This window comes from Aethalodelphis obliquidens, unplaced genomic scaffold (genome assembly GCF_003676395.1).
Source record: "Aethalodelphis obliquidens isolate GAN/ISIS:26980383/991018 unplaced genomic scaffold, ASM367639v1 scaffold10, whole genome shotgun sequence".
NCBI classification, from domain to species: Eukaryota; Metazoa; Chordata; class Mammalia; order Artiodactyla; family Delphinidae; genus Aethalodelphis; species Aethalodelphis obliquidens.
Genome location: NW_020837954.1, coordinates 40,847,835 through 40,864,680, shown reverse-complemented (window position 1 = coordinate 40,864,680; position 16,846 = coordinate 40,847,835). Strand labels below are relative to the sequence as shown.

The 16,846-nt window shown below is 45.9% G+C and overlaps 1 protein-coding gene across 7 annotated transcripts in view; it reads left to right on the top strand.

The window, feature by feature from the left end:
• Positions 1-16,846, top strand: part of ZFYVE26 (zinc finger FYVE-type containing 26) — a 61,331-nt gene that overhangs the window by 22,504 nt on the left and 21,981 nt on the right. For all 7 annotated transcript variants that reach the window (XR_003433709.1, XM_027111586.1, XM_027111585.1 and 4 more), the window contains 13 exons: positions 66-329; positions 2,166-2,285; positions 2,380-2,544; positions 3,101-3,319; positions 4,139-4,241; positions 5,038-5,783; positions 6,669-6,865; positions 9,036-9,140; positions 10,677-10,799; positions 11,193-11,369; positions 12,678-12,924; positions 13,991-14,089; positions 16,161-16,324. Coding sequence is in view for 6 of the 7 variants with exons in the window: in XM_027111586.1 (XP_026967387.1) it covers positions 66-329; positions 2,166-2,285; positions 2,380-2,544; positions 3,101-3,319; positions 4,139-4,241; positions 5,038-5,783; positions 6,669-6,865; positions 9,036-9,140; positions 10,677-10,799; positions 11,193-11,369; positions 12,678-12,924; positions 13,991-14,089; positions 16,161-16,324 (2,729 nt within the window). In the remaining variant the exon portion in view is untranslated. The remainder of the gene's footprint in view (positions 1-65; positions 330-2,165; positions 2,286-2,379; positions 2,545-3,100; positions 3,320-4,138; positions 4,242-5,037; positions 5,784-6,668; positions 6,866-9,035; positions 9,141-10,676; positions 10,800-11,192; positions 11,370-12,677; positions 12,925-13,990; positions 14,090-16,160; positions 16,325-16,846) is intronic.

The window sequence follows — 16,846 nt, the reverse complement described above, 5'->3', positions numbered from 1 at the left end:
AAAATAAAAATGCTAGTGAGAGTCATTTTAACCTCTTGCCTTGTATCCCACTGCTGGGTGTCCAGGAATGGTATTTTACTCCATCTCTGATGTGACCGACAAGCTGCTCAGCACCTCGGGAGACCCCATCCCCACACTCCAGGAGGACTTCTGGATAAGCAGTAGCCCAGTGGAGCCCACTGCCCCCCTGAGAGAGGTTCTGGAAGACCTCAGCCCCCCCGCCATGGCTGCATTTGACCTGGCTTGCTCTCAGTGCCAGCTCTGGAAAACCGGCAAGCAGCTCTTGGAAACTGCTGAACGGCGCCTGAACAGCAGCCTTGAGAGTCGGGGTGAGTGTGCTGCTTTTGCTTGATCCCTTCATTCTCAAATGAGGAGATGGGGTTCTGAGATGCTTAATAATCGTGCAAGAAGAAAGTTATCGGGGAAGGAGGGACAGGGAGAAAGGATTATTAGTTCATTTCCTCATGTCCGGTCTGGCAACTTAAATATAGTTTACTGAGAGTCTCGCCTTCTTAACAGATATAACAAATTCCAGTCATTTGGGGAAATTCTCTTCTGGTTTATAGATAAATTCAAGGAAGAAATATACATTCAAAAATGGTACCAATGGAATTTGTGCCCTTAAACTGCATACCTCCTCCAGAGTGAATCCCACTTAACCTAAAACCTGAGTCTCAAGCTTGTAAACCAGGTATAAGGGAAAATTTAGTGGATCACAGTTGGAGGGAGGATTGTACCTTGAGGTTAATAATATCCCAGAATGTGTACATGGAATTCTTGGAGGAATGAAGGTAGAGGAATGTGAAGAAAGAATTAGGCAAAGTTCCACTCCCCACCCATCCTTGATACACACACCCAGCATTGGAAGGACTGACCAGGGAGAGAGAAAGAAACATGTTCTCTCTGAGTAATATGGAGGGAGGAATGGTGAATAGATATGATATGAATAGCCTCCCTTAGGTTCAGTGATTCGATGGGTGAACTCACAGAACTCAGCATATAGTCATACTCATGGCTACGAATTATTTCATCAAAAGGACACAAAGCAAAATTAGCAAAGGGGAAAGGTTCATGGGGTAAAGTCTGGAGGAAATCAGACACAAGCTTCCAAGAGTCCTCTCCCACTGGAGTCACACGGGATGTGCTTAACTCCTCCAGCAATGAGTTGTGACAACAAACAAGTGTGAAGTGTTGTCTGCTGGAAGCTCATTAGTGAGCCAGTGCCCAAGGTTTTTATTGGGAGCTGGTGACAGAGGGACCCTCTGCCCAGCATGTACCAAAATTCCAGGCTCTCAGGAGGAAGGCAGGTGTTCAGCATAAACCACATTGTACAAACAGTTTAGGCACAATCAGTCGCTCTCATCATTTAGAGAAAGTTTTATATCAGTGTAGGAAACCGTTTACTAGTCAAGTTCACAGACACCAACCAGGGACCAACCTTGCAAGCAGCCCTTTCTAAGGATAGCAGTCTCAGGCCTGCTGTGGTAACTCTATTCTGCACACCCTTCCAAATCACTTCTGAGCTGTTGATTTAAAAGTCCTTTAACATTGACAAAGTCCTTCTAGGAAAGTATGCCGTGGCATACACAATGCTGTTTTTATCAAACAATTTCCCTCTCCCTCATCTAGTACTTATATTCTAAAATGAATGTAAATATTATCCAAGCTATTAATAATATTCAAGCTGACTGGTTTCATGCCAATCAATCAGGAATTAACTTAGTACCTACTGCATTTCCAGATTATCCCAAGTATATGGGAGTACAGGAGAGGTAGGAGGAATAATCTCTGTCCATAAAGTTATTTATAGTCTAGTGAGGGTGTCAAGATACAGATAAGATCCCAGCTCAAGTTCTCAGCTGAAGGAAGTACCAAGGCAAATGCACAGGAAGTGCCTGATCGGCTTGGGACAGCGATTCCCTAGGAATGCCAGAGCTTCTGGGTCTGCTGCTGTGGACAGCTGAGGCATCTTGCCAGAGGTAACCCTGGAACAGTGGGCGTGGAATAAGCCCAGTATGCTGGTTGTCATGAAAAACGGCACAGCGTATGTTTCTTCCTCAATATTGGAGAAGATAAAACTTCACAAGTAAATACAGGACTGAGTGTCAATCTCTGAAAGTACCTTATTTTTTTCTGCATTCCTTCTCGATTCATCCTGTTTCCAGGTCGCCGGCTAGACCACGTATTCCTCAGTGCTGATGGCATTCGAGGTTTTCCAAGCGTTCTTCAGCAGATCAGTAAGATTCTCAATTACCCACTTCTGTCAGCCGGACAAATCAAACCAGGTGAGCTGCTTTACTACCCCTTTTTAACCTCCCAGCCTCGGAACGTGAGGTCAGCATCAGACCTCACTTTTTCTTTCTCATTTGCTCTCCGTAGAGAGTGTAGAGGAAAAGGGGGGAGGTCCCCCACGGTGCAGCATTGCTGAGCTGCTTCAGATGTGTTGGCCCAGCCTCACCGAGGACTGTGTCGCTAGCCACGCTACCCTCTCCCAGCAGCTGGAGCAGATCCTTCAGTCACTGAGAGAAGCACTACAGCTGCCAGGTACAGGCCCGACTGCATGGGAGCAGATGAGGTTGAAATGGGGAGAGGACACAGTGGAACGGGAAAGAGTACTTTGGAGCAGAGGCTGAGGACTCAGAAGTGGGCCCTACCAGCCCTCTAGTTAACCAGGGCCTGTCTCGTAACTAATTCCACCTGTTTCCCCACCGCCTAAGTGAAGGGCTGCTTAGCACTTCATTAGCTGGAACATTTTTCTCATTCCTTATGAGAGATATACCCAGAAGGGACTCCGTAAACATTGATTAACCCTTCCGCAAAAGAGTGCTGTAAGCTTCACAGAGCTGTTCCACCCGAGACATGGGTGAAAATGGAACTCTCCACCCTGATTTCTCCAGACTCAAAGCTCTTCCTGGCTGAGAATCACTTGTATAAGCAACCAACTTAGGATTTTATAACTGCCTTGTCAGCATAGCAGCCAGGCTATAGGATTTCCCATGCAGTGTACAGAGGCCCAGTTCCCATATTGTTTGGAAACTGACCCAAAGCCAGATGCACAGACTCAACACTACATGCTTTCTCCTTTCATAACTCCTCCCAGAGCCCAGGAGTACTCCACTCACCTCCCTGGTGGAGCAGGTGGCCGAGAAAGCTCTGGAGGCAGAGGCCCACCCTGTGTATATCCAGACTCAGCTCCTCCAGAAGAACCTGGGCAAACAGATGCCGGCAGGCGGCAGGCAGACTGACTACATGGGCACCTTCTTCAGGTACTGCAGCACCCTGGCTGCTGTTCTCCTGCGGAGTTTGAGCTCTGAGCCTGGTAAGTAGCAAGAAAGAAAATAGAGTCAGGACTGGCCCACAAGTGTTTAGGGGCAAGGAAGAGGAAGGCGCACACTGAAGAGGTCCTGGGTACAGCGGTAGCCGAGGACACTACGTGTGAGGTCCTCTGTTATTCACCTCTGTGTTTTATTCACCTCTGTCTCCTTGATGCCTCGTACAATGGTACAGCACATGAGAGTATTCAATACATTTTGATGGCATTAATGACTCAAAAATACCTCTCCCAGATCTTCGATCTATTGTGGATATGAGGACCCACCAGGGGAATTAAGTCTCTGAGTCGAGTGCCAGATTCTTACTCAAGTCCGCAGAGCGAGTATTACCTACACTTCAGTCATATTGAAGGGAGCAGTCTGGGCTGTCTGTGGCTAGGCCTGCTCACTGAAGTCTGTCTGTAGTTGGAAGTCTTTAGAACAGTGGTAAGGCGTAGATAAACCTGTGGTCAGCATCATGTCAGGAATACCTTTTACCTGGAAAAATATCAACAGAAGGGCTTTCCATGTAGTTTTGACACTACTTTTTTTTTTTAACATGTTTATTGGGGTATAATTGCTTTACAATGGTGTGTTAGTTTCTGCTTTATAACAAAGTGAATCAGTTATACATATACATATGTTCCCATATGTCTTCCCTCTTGCATCTCCCTCCCTCCCACCCTCCCTCCCTATCCTACCCCTCCAGGCTGTCACAAAGCACCGAGCCAATATCCCTGTGGACACTGCTTTTTTATTGATTCTGGAAAACAGCGCTCTGAATGTTGCAATCAGTGGTGCAAAGATCACTTTCTTTACTTTTGCAGATCACGTGGAGGTCAAGGTGGGAAACCCCTTTGTTCTCCTGCAACAGAGCTCTTCCCAACTGGTGTCACACCTCCTGCTTGAGCGACAAGTTCCTCCAGAGAGGTAGGAGCCAGGCCTGGGCCTTCCTAATTGTTCATCAAGGAAACCAAGGGCTCAGTGGGGCTGTGTTTGAGTTCAATACAGGAAGTTGAGATTTCTTCCAGACTTTTCCCTTAATTTGCATTTACTCTTATACAAGCTACATTAAAATTCAGTGTACCTCGTTTCTTTCTCTCTCTCCACCTCTAATGTTTATATTGCAAGTACAAAATTAAGGGGACTCTTCACTTATGAGTAGGCAAAAATCCAAAACTTTGATAACACATTAGTTGGCGAGGCTGTAGGAAAACAAGCGTTCTCACAGGTTGCCAGCAGGATAGAAATTAGTACAGCCCCTGTGGGAAGGCAGTTTGTCCATATCCACTAAAATGACAAACCACATTTTTGACCTAACAGTCCACCTTGGGGAATTTATCCTTTGTTATAAGTATGAAAAATGCTGTATGTACCAAGTCATTTTATTATAGCTTTGTATGGCATAGCCATTGTCCGCTAATAGGAGACTAGTTAAATTCAGTTTCTTCCACATAACGGAATGCTATGTAGCTGTAAAAAAAGAATGAGGGGCCTCTCTGTAGAGGGCTATGGACAGATCTCCCAGATTTGTTATTAAGTAAAAAAGCAAGGGGCAGAGAATTGGGTCCAACAGGCTGCCTTTTGATTTAAAAAGAGAGGGGGTGGGGGAACAATTAGAGGGTCTACATTTACATTTGCTTGTTTACACACAAAGAAATTCTGAGATTGAGTGATGGTGCCCAGGCACTGAGGCCTTACATGCCCTCTGCTTCTCTCCCTCCAGGCTGGCAGCCCTTCTGGCCCGAGAGGGTCTCAGCCTGAGTGTGCCACAGGTCATTGTCAACTGCTGCTGTGAGCCCCTTGCCCTTTGCTCTTCCCGTCAGAGCCAGCAGACATCATCCCTTCTGACCCAGCTGGGCATTCTGACCCAGCTGCATACCTCCCACTGCCTGGAGGACCTCCCACTTTCTACACTGAGCTCCTCAAAGCCAACTGAGAATCCCACGCTGGAGAGAAAGCCCCCCTCCTCCCCGAGGGATTCATCAGGCCCAGCCCTCACCTCCTCTGCCTTGGCCTTCCTTAAGTCCCGCTCAAAGCTGCTGGCTACCGTGGCCTGTCTGGGGGCTTCCCAGGGGTCAAAGATCACCAAGCCCAGCTTGTCTTGGAAGGAGCTTCGTGGCCACAGGGAGGTGCCTCTGACTGCAGAGCAGGTAGCCCAGGAGTGTGAGCGCCTCCTGGAACAGTTCCCTATGCTTGAGGCCTCCCTCCTAGCTGCCTGGGAGCCCCTACGAGGGTCCTCCAAGCAGGGGCAGAGTCTGACAGCGGGTCTCTGCGGCCGGGCCAGTCTCTCTACCGTCCTCCTGGGCCTGCATTCTCCCATAGCCCTGGATGTGCTCACCAAGGCCTTCGAGGAAGCCCTGGTGGCCAGAGATTGGCACCGGGCCCTTCAGCTCACTGAAGTGTACGGGCGAGATGTGGACGACTTGAGCAGCATACAGGATGCGGTCCTGAGCTGTGCTGCGGCAGGTGGTGAGCAGAAAGGCATGCCTCCCTCCTTCACCAGTGGTAATAGTATTGGGCATTCACTGAGTGGATCACCGCATCTGATGCTCACAGTAACTCTAGAGAAAGGTGCCACCATAATCTCATGATACTGAGAGGCGAACGAGGCTCAGAGGGTAGGAAACTGCCCAGGATAGTCAGTGGTAGAGCAGAGCTTAGAACCCAACTCCATCGAACTTTAGGACAGGCACTCATAACCAGTATTCTCAACCCTGCATGGCAGAATCGTTGTGAAATTCTATAAACTACAAGTATCAGAGCCCCGTTTACAGAAGCCCATGATAGGGTTCAGGCAAGTGTTTGCTTTAAAGTAGGGGTCAAGAAGGTTTTCCTGTAAAGGGCTTTGTAGGCTGTACAGGCTCGGTTGCAACTACTTGGCTCTGCCGTCATAGCATGAAAACAGCCATAGACAATACATAAACGAGTGAGCGTGGCTGTATTCTAATAAAATTTTATTTATAAAAACAGGGTCTGGGCCTGTTTGACAGCTCCCCAGGAGACTTTGATGTGTACCCAGAGTTGAGAGCAATGACCTACAGCTGTCCACTAGGGGGAGCAAGAGCTGGGCGGGCTGTGGGGAGTGGAGAAAATCTTTCCTTTTTCCTCTCCTTTCGCCTTTTCTCCCTCTCTTCAGAAAGTCCCGTGACTATGATTACATTTGCATGAAGAGAAACAGGGTATAGTATTTCTCCTATATAGTGTTCCAAGTGTAAAAACTAATTCAGGTCAGAAGGATCTTCAGGATCCTCCAAGCTTCTGTTTTGTGAAACTGAACAAAGCCCTTCTCTTGAGAAGTAACCTGGACTCTTGAGCTCCGGCGCCAGCCTTGCTGAGCATCTTTTTGTCTTGTAGTCAAAGAAGGTTGGCAGTACCTGTTTGCTGTGAAGGATGCATCTCTGAGAAGTCGGCTAACACTGCAGTTTGTGGACCGGTGGCCCCTGGAGTCATGCCTGGAGATCCTGGCCTACTGCATTTCAGACACAGATCTCCAAGATGGGCTGGAGTGTGAGCTACAGAGAAAGCTAGCAGAGCTGCTGGTGTATCAGAAGGTATAGGATTTGGCATCAAGAGAAAGGAAATAGCCTTCTCACCTTATTACCAACTCCAGCCTGTTCTCATGTGATGGTGGATTTTTTTTTTTTTTTGCGGTACGCGGGCCTCTCACTGTTGTGGCCTCTCCCGTTGTGGAGCACAGGCTCCGGACGCGCAGGCTTAGCGGCCATGGCTCACGGGCCCAGCCACCCCGTGGCATGTGGGATCTTCCCGGACTGGGAGCCCGTGTCCCCTGCATCGGCAGGTGGACTTTCAATCACTGCGCCACCAGGGAAGCCCGATGGTGGATTTTAAGAAACAGAAAATCTGGGGCTGGCTTTTGCTCTGTATCTTGCTTCTGCTCTGTATCTGGCTTCCGTTCTTAGGTGAAGAGCGAGGGAGCCTCTATCTGTTTCCTATTTTATTTACTCCTGTAATCTTAAATATGTACATGTTAGACAAGGATTAAAAATTAATAATAAAATTAACACTAGAATGGTGCTTTACAGTCCACAATGCCTTTTTCATACGTACAGGCACACCTTTTTTTTTTTTACTTCATTTTGCTTTATTGCACTTTGCAGATACTATGTTTTTTACAAATTGAAGGTTTGTGGCAACGCGGCATTAAGTAAGTCTCTTGGCACCATTTTTCTAACAGCACTTAACTCACTTCATGTCTACGTGTCACATTTTGATAATTCTCACAGTATTTCAAACTTTTTCATTATTATTATATTTGTTATGGTGATGTGTGATCAGTGAACTCTTTTTTTAACTATTTTTAAAGATTTAGTTATTATTTATTTATTTTTGGCTGCGTTAGGTCTTAGTTGCGGCACGCGGGATCTTTTGTTGCAGCGTGCAGGCTCTTCATTGTGGTGCAGGGGCTTCTCTCTAGTGGTGGCGTGCAGGGTTTTTTCTTCTCTAGTTGTGGCACGCAGGCTCCAGAGGGCGTGGGCTCTGTAGTTTGTGGCTCGTGGGCTCTAGTTGAGGCGCACGAGCTGAGTAGTTGTGGCATGCAGGCTTAGTTGCCCCGCAGCACGTGGAATCTTAGTTCCCTGACCAGGGATCAAACCCACGTCCCCTGCATTGGAAGGCGGATTCTTTACCACTGGACCACCGGGGAAGTCCCTGTGATCAGTGAACTCTGATGTTGCTATTGCAAAAACATTATAACTAGATGAATGCTCAAATTAATTGCTAAAACTAATTTTTTAGCAATAAAATATTTAATTAAGGCATGTACATTTTTTGTAGGCAATGCTATTGCACAATTTATAGACTACAGTATAATGTAAACATAACTTTATTTGCACTGGGAAACAAAAAAATTCGTGTGACTCACTTTATTATAATATTCACTTTATTGTGGTGGTCTGGAACTGAACCCACAGTATCCCCAAGGTATCCTTGTATATGTGAGCTCGCTGTATGTTTTATGTATATTGTGTCTTGTTGTTCAAGAGTTTTTATAGAATTTAATCTCCTATGTCTTTTTTAAAGATTGTTTTAAACTTCAGCTAAATTTCAAGAGCCATTTTGAAAGGGATGCATGAGAGTGACAGTTTCACAGTGAAAAATTTTTGGATATATATGTCATATTCAAGATCAAGAGGCTCAGGAAGACAGATTTCGATGGTACAGCTACCTAACAAGTATACATATATGCTAATTTTTCCATGTGTGCTTGGAACTGAACAGAGCCCAGAGCCCAACCAGGGAAAGTGAAAGTGGCAGGTGAAAAAGATTTTCTTTCCACTCTTCCATAGCACTTTTCATGCAGAACTAAAATGCTGCATGAAAGGTGATCCCACAGAGCATTCAGGACAGAAGAATAACCTCTCTAGAGTTCTGAGCTGGAGGGGCAGGGGACAAGTGACTCCAGAAGACCGAACAAGCTGCAAAGCACAGAAGCCTCTGAGGATTGTCCTCCAAGTGAAAGGCCCCGATCCTGGCACCCCCACTCAGCCTTTGCTCCCTGATTATACTTGCTGGATAGGTTCTCTCACCTCTCCAAACACTCTTTGTCCCATTCGTTCTAATCCCTCCTCTGTCCTGGCAAGTTCTGACAGCCTGACTTTGGGACAGACACCTGGGGATGGCCCATCCCTGGAAACTCCAATGACTTATTCCTGAGCAGAGTAATTGCAGTGTGGTTTGATAGCTTTTTCTGTCTTTCCTTAGATTCTAGGTTTGCAGGCTACCCCCGTGTGGTGTGACTGGCAGACCCTGAGGAACTGTTGTGTCGAGGACCCATCAACTGTCATGAATGTGATTCTAGAAGCCAAGGTACCATTTTCCTGGGTACTATTCCCCTTCCTCCTCTTTCCAGAGTTGCTGTTCCTTAGCTGGTTATGTAGACCTCTTTCCACGTATCAAGGTTCACATTTTTTTCTATAACTACACAACACTTTTTTTTTTCTCTTTTGTGTGTGTGAAATTTACCAACATACCTAGAAGAATAGAGGATAATAGAGTTGACACTTTTGTACTATCACCCTTGTTTTCATTCACAAGATTTCCTACACTGTTTACACTAGGTACAGAATGTGTACCTAGCACTGGAATGGCTGGAGCATGAGGCACGAGCATCCTCACCTTTTCTAAGATGTTACAACGTTGCTCTTCAGATCCGTCGTCCTGTCCCTGTTATTCTCCCACTCACAGTTCCTGTTGTTCCGTCTTCTTAGCAACTTTGGCATTGTCCAGCTTTTCACTTTTTTGCCAATAAGATGGTATGTCATTATGGTGTTAATTTACATTTCCATGATTACTAATGACCTTGATTATCTTTTCATGTGTGTATTGGACATTTGAGTGCCAAGGAGACTTTTTTTTACCCTTTAGGGAGCTGATATACCATAGTTCAAAATGAGGTGTATTTATTCAGATGTTCATTCATCCGGGAAACCTTTACTGTCTGTTATTTACCACTGCGCTAGATGGTGTTGAAACAAAGATAATTAAGCTTAGTCCTTGCCCTTGTGCAGCTCACATTTTGGGAAAGGAGGGAGCAGGGCGGGGCGATGCGAGACACATCCCTGGGCGATTGTGATATACCAAGTGACCGAAGTAATCCCAGACTAAGGTGGGGCACAGCCAGGTGCCTAAGACAGCCCAAGAAACAAGGAAGCATCCTGAAGAAGGTGGCCCCAGGCAGAGTTGTGGGGAGGGCCTTCCAGATGCCATCATATTAGAACACATGGACAAAGCTCTGGGAAGCTTTAATCCAGAGTTCACAAATTTGGTGTTGGAAGGGGGAGTAACAAGGGGTGATATCAATGGAATCCAACCCCAACATGTTTGTTTGGCCCATGTAGTATTGCTCTGCAGAATTTTTAGTTTTCGTATTGATTTCGTTGCCAACCTTGTAAAATAGGGAATTTTTTTAATTAAAAAAGTTTTTTTGGCATTTTTAAAAGTCTGGCACCACTGGGCCTGCACATTCATATGGCAACAGTCAGAGCTGAGCAGGCACTGTCTCCTTTGGACAGTCTTTTCGGTCTTCCCCACTTCCTTAGTATCTTCCCAGGGCTGACACCGAGTGTCAGTAGCTATATGTCATCTGTTTCTTTATTATAGTAGAGCTAAAAGAAAAAGGACATCCTGAACAGTCAGCCTACTTGGATCATTTTCATAACTTACCTTGCCACTCTAGTCCTTTATGATCCCACTTTAGTCCCACAGTGAAGTTCCCATCAGCGCTTCCCAAACTTTCCTGGGGCTTTAGCAGACTCAAGACTCCTGAGAAAAATCAGGCAAGAGCTGGATGAGTGACAAGGCCAGGAATTTAAAGGGATTGAAGGCATGTGTGTTTCCTTCCAGGAGTATGAGCTGTGTGAGGAGTGGGGCTGCCTATACCCCATTCCAAGAGAACATTTAATCAACCTACATCAAAAGCATCTTCTCCACCTTCTAGAAAGAGGCGATCATGAAAAGGCTCTGCAGGTAAGCCTCCAACTCTTCCCAGTTTTCTTTTGGTAGGGGATGAGAAGGTTAGTCAAATCAGGTGGCTCTGTTCCTGCTGGATCCCATGCACAGCATTCGCAGTCTCAGATCTGCCCCTCCGTGTCCTTCAGGAGCTGGTTATAGTCACCTTCCCTAGAGGTGCCTAGCCCTGCATTAGGTGCCAGACGGGCAGCTGGGTCCAAGACTCTGCTGATCTCTGGTCCTGTCAAAGCCATCATTTGTGAAGCTTTGGGGGTGGTGAAAAAATGAGTGCAGAGAAGGGGTTAATCCACAGTGACTAAACCTGAAGGTTCTGTTCTCAAACAAAACAAGGCTGTCCTAAGAGTTCTTCTACAGGTCTCACCTTTCTCCTCTACCTTCCTCCTGCAACAGCTCCTGCGAAGAATTCCTGACCTCACCATGTGCCTTGAGGTCACAGAGCAGTCCCTCGACCAGCACTCTAGCTTGGCCACTTCTCACTTCTTGGCCAACTACCTCACCACCCACTTCTATGGAGAACTGACCGCTGACCGACGCCGTGAAATCCAAGCACTGTACATGGGATCCAAGGTCAGGAGGAGAAGGGGCTGTTGGGAAAGCATGCCTGAGGGAGGGACTGCTGGCCCATCTCCCACTTCAGAACTTGCCCTTCCAGGCACCTGCCATCCTTGACCTGTGGTATATAAAATCTTGACCCTAACAGCCCACCACATCCCTTAGGACTTACCGTTCTCTTACTGCTCTGCCTCCAAAGTGAATTTTACTGTCCTCTTAAATTCTCTTTATGCTTTCCTTGGCATCTGCTATACCAAGCCTTCTCAATTCGGACCATGAATTAGAATCACCTGGACTTTCTAAAAATAGCAGTAGTTAATCTCCACCCTAGAGTAATTAAAACCGAACCCCTTGGGACAGGGCCTGCCTATCTTCCAGAAGGATTCTGATGCAAGGATTTAAAACTACTGCTTTAAATCCTTAAAACTACTTTGTGCTAAAGGAAAAGGGTTAATTGTCTAGGCAATGAGATAAGCCTTTACCTTTGATGTGTAACCTTGGAGACACTAATAGAAGAAATTATAAGCTAGAAAAAGTAATCCAGTGAAGGAGAGTTTGGGGAGAGATAAGGCCTTCTAACTCTCTAATAATGATTCTGATTGGAAGTCATATATACTGGCCCCCTGAGTGTAGAACTTGCCCCATGAATAGAATGAGTGCTGGGAGAGCCACAAATATGACCACGAGCCTACTTGCTAAGAGTTCAACTATGTAAAATGATTCTAAAGAGGATACACCTTTTTTTTTTTTTTCTTTTTTTTTTTTTTTTTTATATACTGTACCTAAATGGAATCTTTGAAAATTGGCAGTGAGAAGAGCCAGTGAATGTATTTCAAGCCCAGGAATAACAGCCTCTAGGAGGAATTTAGAGTCATCATTCACCTGTAGAACACTGGAGGTGCCAGGTTCAGTCCACCTTATATTGCTTATTCTAGTAAAGCCTCAAATGGACAGAATGGTGGCTTTAAGGATCAGGCAGGGGTCAACCATGCCTGGTTGGTCTAGGCCAGGGGTCAGGAGACCACCACCTGTGGGCCAAATCCAGTCCTCTGTCTGCTTTTATAAATCAGGTTTTATCAGGTTTTATAAATCAGTAGTTGCCACAAAGACCTTATGGCCTATGGAGCCTAAAATATTTACTATCTAAACCTTTACAGGAAAAGTTTGCCAGCCTTGCTGCCTAAGAGACTCCTAGCCAGTTTCAGTAGCTGGCCAAGTGCCCTTTGGTCCCAGATACCCTTCCCCCTTCCCAGTAAGAATCTTGGCTTTCTTCTGAAATTCGTGTCCTGTTTTCTTCACTCTGTGGCTCTGCCCCACACCCAGGTCCTGCTAACCCTGCCCGAGCAGTACCGGGCCAGCTACTCCCACTTGTCCTCTAACCCCCTGCTCATGCTGGAGCAGCTGCTCATGAACATGAAAGTGGATTGGGCCACCATGGCTGTGCAGACTCTGCATCAGCTGCTGGCTGGCCAGGAGATTGGCTTCACCATGGACGAGGTGGACTCGCTGCTTTCCAGATACGCAGGAAAAGCCCTGGACTTTCTGTACCCTCTGCGGGAGAAACGCTCAGGTAACCGCCAGCATCCTCGATGGGGGTTCTACATGGAGAAGGAAATACCATGCTACATCCTTAGTTTCATTTTTCCTCTTTTATAATTTTGAGTTGATTGAGAGTGAAAGGATACACTTCAGGAGAGATAGCTCTTTTATATAGGAGAGATCTCAGTCTTGGAGGAAGTGGCAGGCTAACCGGAATGAAAGGATGGTAGATAACCACCACATGCATAATAATATAAAGCTTCGGGGGAAAAAAACATGCTGGGGGGTACTTCCCTGGTGACGCAGTGGTTAAGAATCCGCATGCCAATGCAGGGGATATGGGTTTAATCCCTGGTCTGGGAAGATCCCACGTGCTGCAGAGTATCTAAGCCGTGCACCACAACTACTGAGCCTGCGTTCTAGAGCCCGCAAGCCACAACTACTGAAGCCCACGTGCCTAGAGCCCGTGCTCCACAACAAGAGAAGCCACCACAATGAGAAGCCTGCGCACTGCAACGAAGAGTAGCCCCCACTCGCCCCAACTAGAGAAAGCCCGCATGCAGCAACAAAGACCCAAAGCAGCCAAAAATAAATAAAAACAAAAAAACATGCTGGGGGTGGTCTCTGTCTGGCCTTGGTGCACTGGGCTCTAAGTGCCATCGTTTTGTACTGAGGGTGTGCACTATTCCCAGGATCACATCAGATGCCACTAGTGTGGGAACTGACTCAGCCTCTTCTAGAATGAAGAAAATGAAATAAATGGGGGCTGATGTTCCCAGCCAGCTTTTTTTTTTCTTACTCCCTACCCTCCAGGACCACCATTTAAATGTCTTCTACTTCCCCCTGGGCATCTTTAGATTTATTTTGTAAAATCCTAGTGTCTACTCCATTTATCTCACGTGCCTAACACAGTTTGTTTATTGAGGCATTTAAAAAGCGTGCTTTCTGTCGTCTTAGAAGTACCTCTGCCATTCTTTGCATACCTAGTAGAGTCATGGGATGACAGCGAAACCAACAGGGCTTTGAACTAAATGCCTAGCACAGCAAGTAAGGATGTTTATGATAGAACAATCTGTCAACATTTTCCCCCCCTACAGATCCTGTGATTTACCTCCAGGAAATTGTCAGTCCGGCTTCAGACCTCGAGACCTTGTCTAGGTCACCGTCAGTGGAGTTCTCTTCTGTTGCTGCTCCTGGTAAGGACAGGTTCTGAGAGTTACCCATTTTTCAGTTCAATCTTGCCTTACTCTGATTTTCTGATTCTTTTGCTTCTTTTTTCATTTCCAGTCACAACATTCTTATTAATTGTTTTTCTTGATTCTTTCCAGCTTTTTGTATCCCAGAAAATTCAACATACAATCGATTCTTATTATTTGCAGTGGTATATCTATGAAGGCGCCACAAACACTGAATTAGCAAATACTAAACCACTGCTCCTAGGGAAAATACACCCACGTGTGTGTGTGATTACATGTGTGGACATGCGCGCGCACACACACACACACACACACACACATTTCACATACATTATAATCTCAAATTGGAAACAATTCATCCCAGTAAATTCTATTTTCTTTATTTTACAAAAGAGAAAAAGCGGTTCAGAGTGTTAAAGTGACCTGCCTGAAGCCACCCCATTAATGAGTGCCTAATGGGCCTTTGGGATTCAGACCCTGTCCAACTAGCCCCAGAGTGGAGCTTCTTACACTACCCTGCTGCACTGTCCCCTACCATCTGCATCCTCTGGTCATCTCTGTATGAGAGCTGAGATAAGAAAGGGAGACATTACCTTGTTCAACCCCAGATGAGAAGCTGTATACCAGGCAACTCAAATTATTCACCACTCTGTGCATGTCTGCAAAAGCAATGCAAATATTGATTTTGAGGTTACAAACAAGTTTTAGCGAGTAGGCAACTTCACAAATACGGAATCTACTAATAAGGAGAATCGACTTATTTAGTCCTTATGTTCATTCTGACCCTGTCCTGCAGGTAGTTATTTATATCTGTCACCCACACAGGGTGCAAGGTCCTTGAAGGCCTCTGCCATGTCTTGGTCACCCCTTTTCACCACCCCTCTTCTCCCACAGTCTCCTGACTTGCCCAATGGCCTACACGCAGAAGCAGCTCAGCAAGTGTTTGTTTCGCCAACAGGAGAGCAGACTTCTGGGGAGAGGTCGACAGCCCGTCTTCTTCTGGGTGCTGCTAAGAGTCACTGTGTTTTCCAGTTCTCTTTTTCTGTGACCTGCCAACATCGTTCTGCTAGTTGACAAGAAATCTCCTTAGATATCATAAAACAAAGACCGTGGCATTTCGCGGCCATGCTTTGAGAATTAGCCATGCTTCACAGGAATCAGCAGACCTGACAGAAGGGCTCAGACGTACAGGCATGTGAGCAGCTTCACAAATCTGCATGAGGCAGCCTGAGCAGCTTTGGTTACTTAATTTTTTTAACTCTTTATTACAGAAAGTTTCCCGTACACGAAAGTAGAGAGACCAGTGTAATGAAGTGTCACATACCTATTACCCAGCTGCAATATTTATCATGTCAGTATGACCATTCTTGTTTCATCTTTACCCCTGTCCCTCTACTGGATTATTTTGAAACAAATCCTAGATATCATACCATTCTGTTTATAAATAAAACCGGGTATATCTCTAAAAGGTAAGGACATTTATAAAACAAAACCATAACATCATTCCCATACCTAAAACCAAATTAATGATTCCTTATTATTATCAACTATCCAGTCACTCGTCAGATTTCCCCAGTTGTCTCATGAAGATTCTTTTTAGAATTGGTCTTTCTAGAATCAAGATGTAAATAATGTCCACACATGGCATCCGACTAAACGCTCTCTTAAGTCTGTTCTAATCAGTAGGTCCCCCACCTCTTTTTAGTTGTGGAGGAAACTAGGTCATTTGTCCTTTAGAGCTTCCCACACACTGCATTTTGCTGATTGTCACCCCATGGCAGTCTGGGTCTCCGTCCCCTGTGTTTTCCAGTACACTGGTAGATAGATCTAGAAGCTTGATTTGATTCAGGCTTCATGTTTTTTGGTTAGTACATTTGATAGGTGGCCGTGTGCCTTCCATCAGGAGACGCACAATGCTCTTTTTGCAGTCAGCCATCGATGATCAATAACTGGATCTATGCTATCAGTAGGGGTTTGTAAAGTGGTACAGTTCTAACTCTCTCATCCCTTCTTTGTTTATTAGCTGGACTACTGATCACCTTTTACTCTGACTTCTGGCTTTGACTCCCAGGTGTCTCCATTGTGCATTCCCCCAGTCCGAGGGAGAGGAGCTTCCCACAGAGTCAGCCGCCACTGGAGTTTGTGCCCCCAGCAACGCCCCCTGCCAGGCACCAGTGGGTACCGGATGAGAGTGAGAGCACCTGCATGGTCTGCTGCAGGGAGCGCTTCACCATGGTAAGCAGCATCCGTCTCCGGCTTTACCTGCAGGAGAAATTAAAGGAAAGCTCTACTTCCTGAGCTTGAGTTTATAGTCACCTCCTGTCCCCAAGAGGATATGGGTATGTTCAGAAGAACTGACTACCAGATCTACGGCTCTGGGTTTACCTTTGACCTGACCAGAATATATTTTCTGAATTTAGACAGATGGTAGACACCCTCAAGGAGCCTTAAATTCTAAAATCTCTGCCATTCTCATGAAATAAATAAAAAGAGCCAGAGTGGTATTGCATGGGAGGAGTCACCAAATGTTGGGGCATCTCGTTTCTAGCTCCTGTGTCTTTTGCAAAAAGACGGGTGACCTGGTAATGGTTTTATGTGCTGGCGCCAGATGACCTCAGTTCTAATACCAGCACTGCCTCTTACTAGCAATGTGACTATTAACTTTCTCAGTCTCAGATGCTCACTTGTAAACTAGGGATGCTAGGTTATTTGGTTCATGGAGCTATAAACACTAACTACAGTAACAAATGTTACCAC